A 9,989-nucleotide genomic window follows, 5' to 3' on the forward strand; every position below is an offset into this window, starting at 1 on the left:
ACATGCAGCTTTACTGTATGATTAAATGATGATGGCGTCAACTTGGGTAAAATATTCCGGAGGTAAAATAGTCCCCCATTTGGATCTCCGGGCGGGGACTACTCAAGAGGACGTCGTTATCAGGAGAAAGAAAACTGGCATTCTACGGATCGGAGCGTGGAATGTCAGATCCCTTAATCGGGCAGGTAGGTTAGAAAATTTAAAAAGGGAAATGGATATGTTAAAGTTAGATATAGTGGGAATTAGTGAAGTTCGGTGGCAGGAGGAACAAGACTTTTGGTCAGGTGAGAAATGCAAGATGGCGGCAAGTGTACGCGTAACTTTAAACCGCTCTGCAGTTTTTGAGGACTTAATTTCAATCAAGTGTATTGTTTGTGACGAAACAGTGCTAAACGGAATTAGAATATGCGTGTTTAAACATAAATGGTGCCATTCACACTGCTTTGCTCAAGAAGATTTACAAATACAGTGTAAATGTGACATAGAGTGTAACGGCCGCGAGATCGCGAGTGGAAAGTACTACGCGGGAATAGAAGACAGCGTGCATGACGAACTTCAAAAAGAACTTGACATTATAAAAAAATATATAAAAACAATGGAAAATTTGGTACTAACCATACGGGAACTGTCTGAATCGTCAAGGCAACAAGATCTCATTAATGCTAGCCATAAAATTCGTAGGTCTGCACAACCAAATGTACAAAGTGTAAACAGTACGACTGTAACTAGATATATCAACGAACTGATCACTCAAAAAGACACAAGTGAATTAAACGCAAGAAAAGAAAGTGTTAATAGTGCATCTATGGATAAAAATATGAACAAACTATCCACACAAAAATATACAAGTGGATTAAACGGAGAAAAACACAAGGTAAATATTCGTAAAGAAAAAAAAGCAAACAACCACGTTATGCATAAGCAAGGACACAAGCAACAGACATATATTTTTGCAGATAGTCATGGGAGAGGAATTACGGAAATTATGAGAAGAAATCACCCAGACCTTAATCTAACAGGCATAATCAAACCAGGCGCGCCATTACGCGAGATTCTGAAAAACAGTGACAACATATTAACGACCGGTAACAGCTGCATCATAATAGGAGGCGCAAATGATGTTTACTGTAATGAAACTTGGCGTGCAACGAGAATCCTAAAGGAAACTGTCAAAAGGATGCCTCGAGTGCATTTCTACATTGTTAGTATCCCCAGGAGACACGATCTGATGGAAAACTCGTGCGTAAACATCGAGATTGTTACAGCAAACAGGCTGTTTGAGAAAATATGTAGAGGTTTCCAGAATACGACTTTCGTAGAGATAAACAGTCTTCACAGAGAGCACTTCACAAGACATGGTCTCCACATGAACGTAAAAGGGAAAAAGATTATTAGTGCCGAAATACTTAAATTTATTAATGAGTCATCTGTAATGGAAGTGTCTCCAATCCCAATTCCGCCAAAACAAGAGTTGTCTGTAACAGTGGAACCATCATTATCTGCAGTAGAGCTACAACAAACACCAGTAGCAGCAGCAAAGGCTCAGATATTCTCCGCAGCAGTGTCAGATAAACCAATAGCAGCAGAATCACCACAATCATCAGCAGAGCTGTCGTCATCAGCAACAGCATCCAGAACAGCAGACCCCATAATATTACCTCAAGGCAATGAAAATGCATGTGAGGAAAACATACAAGGGTCATTAGCCGCAGCAGCTAACAAAGAAGGGCAGTCACCAAGTCGGGGAGCACAGGAGCCACCTGCAACAGCAACCACACAGAAGAGGTACCTGAGGCCTGGGAGATCAACAGCAGAAGCAGGTTCCAATCAAGACAGATGCCTGAGAACTAGGAGACCTGCTACACTAAGTGAGGATTTTTTATGGTACCGAGTAAGCAGGAAGAGAACATGGAGAAAGATGTAAGTAAAACTGTCCATCTTAAATACCAGTGTGACAATAGTGAGAGGAACATAAACACCGGACAAAGATACGATCCAGGTTTAATGACACAAACTGAAAAAAAACATTGCATAGTACCAGAAGCAAAGGCAGCAAGTGAAGTGCTTAGTATATTACAGGAAGGGGAACTATTACATTTAAAGCCAACTGTTAGAATACTTCACCAAAATGTTCAATACATAAACAATAAAACAGAGGAACTAGAGGTAATATTACAGGAGTATAGGCCAAACATTCTAGTAGTTACAGAACATGGGCTAAAAGAAAATCACATAGGAATGTACAACTTGAAGAATTATGTGAGAGTAGCCAGTTTTTGCAGAACTTCCTATAAAGGTGGTGGGGTTGCCATTTTTTCTAACTATAAATCAACTAAAGCCATAAATATATCAAAATATGCTATAGAATTGAGCTTTGAAGCTACAGCACTGGAAACTAAAATTGCTGGGAATTTATGTTGTGTATTAGGTTTGTATCGATCACCAAATGGTATAATCAAAACCTTCTTTGAACAGCTGGAAGATATAATCCAACACCTCTCAAAAACATATGCTTATTTGATAATTATAGGAGATCTGAACATAGACACAAGTAAAAATACAGACAATACTAAGACCCTATTGGACTTATTGTGCATATACAACCTAAAAATAAAAATAGATAAACCAACCAGAGTAACAAAGCATAGTGAAACTATAATTGATCATGTAATAACAAATATTCCTACATGCTATTGTGACACACAGGTAATAAACTCCACATTAGCAGACCATTTTGCAATCATGATAGACATAAATATAAAGACTAGTGATTCAGTGCAGAAGATATGGGAGATGAGAAGACAGAACTACCCACATAACATAAATCTGCTAAAAAGGATGTTAGAGGCAGAAAACTGGGAAACAATATATGCAGCTAAAGATGCAAACAGCAAATGGAACCAGTTTTTTTCTTTATTCAATTATTATTATGATGTTACATGTCCTGTTAGTAAAAGGCTTGTCAAACAGCAACAAAAAAAGAAAAGCTGGGTGACTGGAGAAGTAATCCATGTCAGAAATAATCTGAGAGTGTATTATGACCTATCCAAACAAAAAAATACTGAGGCCTACAACACACTGTATAAAATAAAAAAGAAAGAGTACTGTAGTTTTATCAGAAAAACTAAAGCATCATTCATCAGGATGTCTATAGATAAGGGAAAGAACCACTCAATAGGCTTATGGTCGTTCATTAATGAAGAGAGAGGAAAAGTAACAAATCGGGCGGAGGACATCTGCCCACTGATGAGTGGGAAAAGCAACGCAAACCCTCTAGAAGTAGCCAATACTTTTAACAAATATTATATTACTGTAGCAGACGAATTAATAAGTCAAAATAAAACAAATGCAGTAAGTAAATTGTTAAACCCCCCCACATACAAATCATACTATGGTTTTCATACCTACAACGGATGCAGAAGTGTCAAACCTAATAAAACAACTTAAAATTAAACATTCATCTGGCTTGGATGGTGTCACATCACATCTCGTAAAGGAAAGCAGAGAATGTATTTTAAAACCATTGACACACATGCTGAATGCTGCGATAGAAGAAGGTATATTTCCAGATTCACTGAAAGTAAGTTAAGTGAAGCCAATATTTAAGAAAGGGAACAGGGATGAACTAGGAAATTACAGGCCAATATCATTGATCTCAACATTTGCTAAAATCTATGAAATGATAGTAAAGAATAGAATTGTAAGTTTTATAACAAAGTACAGTATACTGCATTCATCACAACATGGTTTCAGAGAAGGGAAGTCAACAAAAACAGCATCAACAGATATAATTGAGCACATTCTTAATTTACTTGACAGGCAACAAAAGACTTGTGGGATTTTTATGGACCTATCTAAGGCATTTGATTGTGTGAACCACTCAAAATTAATGATGAAATTATATCAGTATGGAATTAGAGGAAAATGCTATGACATACTTAAATCATACATTACAAATAGGAAACAATGCACAGAAATCAGACATACTAGTGGGGGAAATATAACAAACTACAGATCAGAATTACAAACAGTTAAACACGGTGTGCCTCAAGGGTCTGTGCTTGGGCCAATACTATTTATACTCTACGTAAATGACTTCCCTAGCTATATAAATCAGAAACTTATAATGTATGCTGATGACACAACAATCATTTGCACAGCTGACACAAAGGAGGAGCTTGAGAAGGAAGCTCTCCTGACTATCGAAAATGCAAATAAATATTTAACACAAAACAACCTGTTTATGAATCAGTCTAAAACAATGAATGTAGTATTTCAGACCAAGCACAGTGAAAATTATAATATAAATGTTAATGTAAATGGAAAGACTATTAAAGAAGTAACCAGCACAAATTTTTTAGGAACTATAATAGACAAACATTTGGGATGGGGGGAGCACATAGATGCACTGTGTAAAATGATAAACAAACAGATCTTCATCATGCATAAAACAGCTAAGGCTGTGGATGATAAAATCCTCAGATCAATGTATTATGGACTTGTCTTCCCACATTTGTCTTATTCAGTTCATGTATGGGGAAGTGCACAAGCTGGCTACCTAAAAAGAATATTCACAATTCAGAAAAGGGCAGTGAGATGCATTGCAAAAATACCACCAAGACAGACCTGTAGGCAAGCTTTTGTACACTATAATATTATGACAGTATATTCACTGTACATATACCAAAGCATAATGGCGGTAAGGTCAAGTGATAAACACCTCCTAAATAAAGATATACACAAACACAGTACAAGAGGAAATGAAAATTACTACATGATAAACAGAAATCTAAAACTGTCTATGACTGCCCCAGAAGAAGCAGGCAAAAGGTTTTTTAATAAACTCCCAAAAATCATTAAAAAAGAAACAGACCTAAAATGTTTTAAAAATCATTTGAAACTATATCTCACAGAGAAATGTATATACAGTTTGAGTGAATACTAAGATGGTGTTTAATATGTTATATCATTACTGAAATGTACGTTTAAAATTATCATGTATGTTGTTTGGATTTGTGTGTACATATAATGTGAAACATGTAATACCTTTGTATGATTATGGACTATTTCTGTTTAATCATTTGTTTCATTTATATATAATGAAATCAAGTATGATGTTAATAGCTTATTGTATGACACACCCAATACTCTCAGCTGAATTTTCAGCTGGAGTCCATGGGCAAAGAATAAATAAATAAATAAATAAATAAATTACAGGGTTATAAATACAAAATCAAATAGGGGTAATGCAGGAGTAGGTATAATAATGAATAAAAAATAGGAGTGCGGGTTAGCTACTACAAACAGTATAGTGAACACATTATTGTGGCCAAGATAGACACAAAGCCCATACCTACTACAGTAGTACAAGTTTATATGCCAACTAGCTCTGCAGATGATGAAGAAATTGATGAAATGTATGACGAGATAAAAGAAATTATTCAGGTAGTGAAGGGAGACGAAAATTTAATAGTCATGGGTGACTGGAATTCTTCAGTAGGAAAAGGGAGAGAAGGAAACATAGTAGGTGAATATGGATTGGGGGGAAGAAATGAAAGAGGAAGCCGCCTTGTAGAATTTTGCACAGAGCATAACTTAATCATAGCTAACACTTGGTTCAAGAATCATAAAAGAAGGTTGTATACCTGGAAGAATCCTGGAGATACTAATAGGTATCAGATAGATTATATAATGGTAAGACAGAGATTTAGGAACCAGGTTTTAAATTGTAAGACATTTCCAGGGGCAGATGGGGATTCTGACCACAATCTATTGGTTATGAACTGCAGATTGAAACCGAAGAAACTGCAAAAAGGTGGGAATTTAAGGAGATGGGACCTGGATAAACTGAAAGAACCAGAGGTTGTAGAGAGTTTCAGGGAATGCATAAGGGAACAATTGACAGGAATGGGGGAAAGAAATACAGTAGAAGAAGAATGGGTAGCTCTGAGGGATGAAGTAGTGAAGGCAGCAGAGGATCAAGTAGGTAAAAAGACGAGGGCTAATAGAAATCCTTGGGTAACAGAAGAAATATTGAATTTAATTGATGAAAGGAGAAAATATAAAAATGCAGTAAATGAAGCAGGCAAAAAGGAATACAAACGTCTCAAAAATGAGATCGACAGGAAGTGCAAAATGGCTAAGCAGGGATGGCTAGAGGACAAATGTAAGGATGTAGAGGCTTGTCTCACTAGGGGTAAGATAGATACTGCCTACAGGAAAATTAAAGAGACATTTGGAGAGAAGAGAACCACTTGTATGAATATCAAGAGCTCAGATGGCAACCCAGTTCTAAGCATAGAAGGGAAGGCAGAAAGGTGGAAGGAGTATATAGAGGGTTTATACAAGGGCGATGTACTTGAGGACAATATTATGGAAATGGAAGAGGATGTAGATGAAGATGAAATGGGAGATAAGATACTGCGTGAAGAGTTTGACAGAGCACTGAAAGACCTGAGTCGAAACAAGGCCCCGGGAGTAGACAACATTCCATTAGAACTACTGATGGCCTTGGGAGAGCCAGTCATGACAAAACTCTACCATCTGGTGAGCAAGATGTATGAGACAGGCGAAATACCCACAGACTTCAAGAAGAATATAATATTTCCAATCCCAAAGAAAGCAGGTGTTGACAGATGTGAAAATTACCAAACTATCAGTTTAATAAGTCACAGCTGCGAAATACTAACGTGAATTCTTTACAGACGAATGGAAAAACCGGTAGAAGCGGACCTCGGGGAAGATCAGTTTGGATTCCGTAGAAATGTTGGAACACGTGAGGCAATACTAACCTTACAACTTATCTTAGAAGAAAGATTACGAAAAGGCAAACCTACGTTTCTAGCATTTTTAGACTTAGAGAAAGCTTTTGACAACATTAACTGGAATACTCTCTTTCAAATTCTGAAGGTGGCAGGGGTAAAATACAAGGAGCGAAAGGCTATTTACAATTTGTACCTAAACCAGATGGCAGTTGTAAGAGTCGAGGGGCATGAAAGGGAAGCAGTGGTTGGGAAAGGAGTGAGACAGGGCTGTAGCCTCTCCCTCATGTTATTCAATCTGTATATTGAGCAAGCAGTAAAGGAAACAAAAGAAAAATTTGGAGTAGGTATTAAAATTCATGGAGAAGATGTAAAAACTTTGAGGTTCGCCGATGACATTGTAATTCTGTCAGAGACAGCAAAGGACTTGGAAGAGCAGTTGAACGGAATGGACAGTGTCTTGAAAGGAGGATATAAGATGAACATCAACAAAAGCAAAACGAGGATAATGGAATGTAGTCAAATTAAATCGGGTGATGCTGAGGGGATTAGATTAGGAAATGAGACACTTAAAGTAGTAAAGGAGATTTGCTATTTAGGGAGTAAAATAACTGGTGATGGTCGAAGTAGAGAGGATATAAAATGTAGACTGGCAATGGCGAGGAAATCGTTTCTGAAGAAGAGAAATTTGTTAACATCTAGTATAGATTTAAGTGTCAGGAAGTCGTTTCTGAAAGTATTTCTATGGAGTGTAGCCATGTATGGAAGTGAAACATGGACGATAACCAGTTTGGACAAGAAGAGAATAGAAGCTTTCGAAATGTGGTGCTACAGAAGAATGCTGAAGATAAGTTGGGTAGATCACGTAACTAATGAGGAGGTATTGAATAGGATTGGGGAGAAGAGAAGTTTGTGGCAAAACTTGACTAGAAGAAGGGATCGGTTGGTAGGACATGTTTTGAGGCATCAATGGATCACAAATTTAGCATTGGAGGGCAGCGTGGAGGGTAAAAATCGTAGAGGGAGACCAAGAGATGAATACACTAAGCAGATTCAGAAGGATGTAGGTTGCAGTAGGTACTGGGAGATGAAGAAGCTAGCACAGGATAGAGTAGCATGGAGAGCTGCATCAAACCAGTCTCAGGACTGAAGACCACAACAACAACAACAAAGGCTGTTTCCTCTCAAGAAAGCTGCCATTAAGAAAATTATCTCTAAGTTTGAAAACATATATTTTCATCAGGTGGCTATTCCTAAAACAATTTTACCTGGTAATGGTTCTCAGTTTACATCACTAGCTTGGAAAGATTTTGTTGATCACAAAAAATAAGGCATATTCATAGTGTACCATCCTTCAAGTAACCCTGCAGAAAGATATATGAGAGTGATTGGAAGACTGTTTAGAACATGTTGTAGTAAGAATCATACTATTTGGATAGATTATGTCAGTGATTTTGAGGGTATTATGAACAGCTGACAACATTCTTCAACAGGTTTTTCACCACTTGAAATCATGTTTTATCACAGAACAACTAGCTTTATTTCTGAAAATGTTGAGTACCCACCATGTAAAATTCTGTCACTGCAAGAGAGAGAAGAATGTCTTAGGGAGATGATGGAAAAACAGGGGGATAGGAGAAAGCAGAGACACAGTGGTAAAGGTAGATTTTCGAAGTCTGAAGTAGGAGATCTTGTGTTGGAGAAAGCCAAAGATAAATCTAAAGTGGTGCCATCTGAGATAAAGAAATTTTTCAATATTTATATAGGACCATTCAAAATTGTTGAAAATCCACATCCTAATGCATACAGACTTGTGTACCCAAAATCTAAGAAGTTGTTTGGATTATGCAATATCATTGAACTGAAAGTCTATAGACATGATCCATAAGTATCTGATTTTTGTTTGTTTGTTCTTTTTCCATTGTCATGAATTTAGTGTGCAAGACTGTGTAGTTTCTAGAGTTCTATCTTATCCATTGGCCAAGTTTAAAATCTGTGATACACTATAGTGTTATGTTCTGTAATAGATTTGTGCTTTAGCATTTGATACATTTGTGCCATGAGACTAAATGAGTAGATCCTTTTGCAATTTTGAAATGGGCAATATTCATAATTTGTACTGCAGAAATTAGGAATAGTATCTTAGTATATCTGTGTGTAATATCCAGATAGTCCATCTTTTAAACTGCATTTAACTCTGTTTATTAATGTTTCATGTGTGAACACGTTTTAATTTCACCTGACATAAACCCCATATAATTGAGTTTGAAAAGTTACTAAGGAGAACATATCTTGTGTGATGCGAAGAAGGTACTGAATGCATTTTTAGTACACAAAACAATGTTTCAGGATTTGATGTGATTGCTACACAGGAAGTTACCTATCCATAGGAGAGAACTTTAAGGAGAAAGCTGAATGATGTTGGTGGATCCACTCCCCACACTGCTGTGTGGCTGTACCCTGCTGGACCAGTCAACTTGCAATAGATCATAAGTGCTGGGTAATGTACTCAAGCATCTGTTGACTGGATCTGTGTTGTGACTAATATTTGTGAATTGTTAGCCAAGACTGCTAAAGACAGTGTTATTCAACATAAATGCATGTTTTTCAAGTATTATACATTATGTAACTTTAAATTAGTATGTATTTTTTATCATTTGTAAGTGAATCTTCTAGGTTTTTATATACATATGTTAGTTTGTATGGACAATTAGCAAATAGTGTGGAAGACATTTACTAGTGTAGACAATAAAACAAGATGTATACATGTCTGCTGTCACACTCTGAGTTTTGTGTGTCATCATTTGGATTGTGTCATCATTCAAAGTTATTTATGACTATGTTTGCTTGATTCTATCCTGAGTATTGCAATATTATATCTGGTTGGAATTTGAGTTGTGGACAGACTCATGCTTCACTCTGTTTTGGGTATCCCTGGTCATCGCGACTGTGTGTGTACTCAAGGAGAGCGTACAACCATTGACTGAGGATAGATACTTCCTACAATTACTCCTTGCATATAATTGAACTTATTGGTATGATTATGAACTTTATTCATTTTGTTGTGTTGAAACATTTTTTGTTGGTTTGTACTCGGTGTGATTTGGATTCATGGGTTTATCCAAACATCGTAAACTTAGGCCTAATATTTTTCAATTATTTTGTTCTTTCGCGAGTCAACATATTCTTGAATACTCTGGTTTATGTGGCTGATTGATTCCTACTCAT

General features: G+C 36.7%; 1 protein-coding gene across 1 annotated transcript; it reads left to right on the forward strand.

The window, feature by feature from the left end:
* Nucleotides 1–595: 595 nt before the first annotated feature.
* On the forward strand, nt 596–1,269 carry LOC126199553 (uncharacterized). The gene is made up of 2 exons (XM_049936474.1): nt 596–874; nt 957–1,269. The coding sequence occupies exons 1-2, from the start codon at nt 596–598 to the stop codon at nt 987–989; spliced, it is 312 nt and encodes a 103-aa protein (XP_049792431.1). The 3' UTR covers nt 990–1,269.
* Nucleotides 1,270–9,989: the final 8,720 nt, after the last annotated feature.

Source organism: Schistocerca nitens, chromosome 8, assembly GCF_023898315.1.
Source record: "Schistocerca nitens isolate TAMUIC-IGC-003100 chromosome 8, iqSchNite1.1, whole genome shotgun sequence".
NCBI lineage: Eukaryota > Metazoa > Arthropoda > Insecta > Orthoptera > Acrididae > Schistocerca > Schistocerca nitens.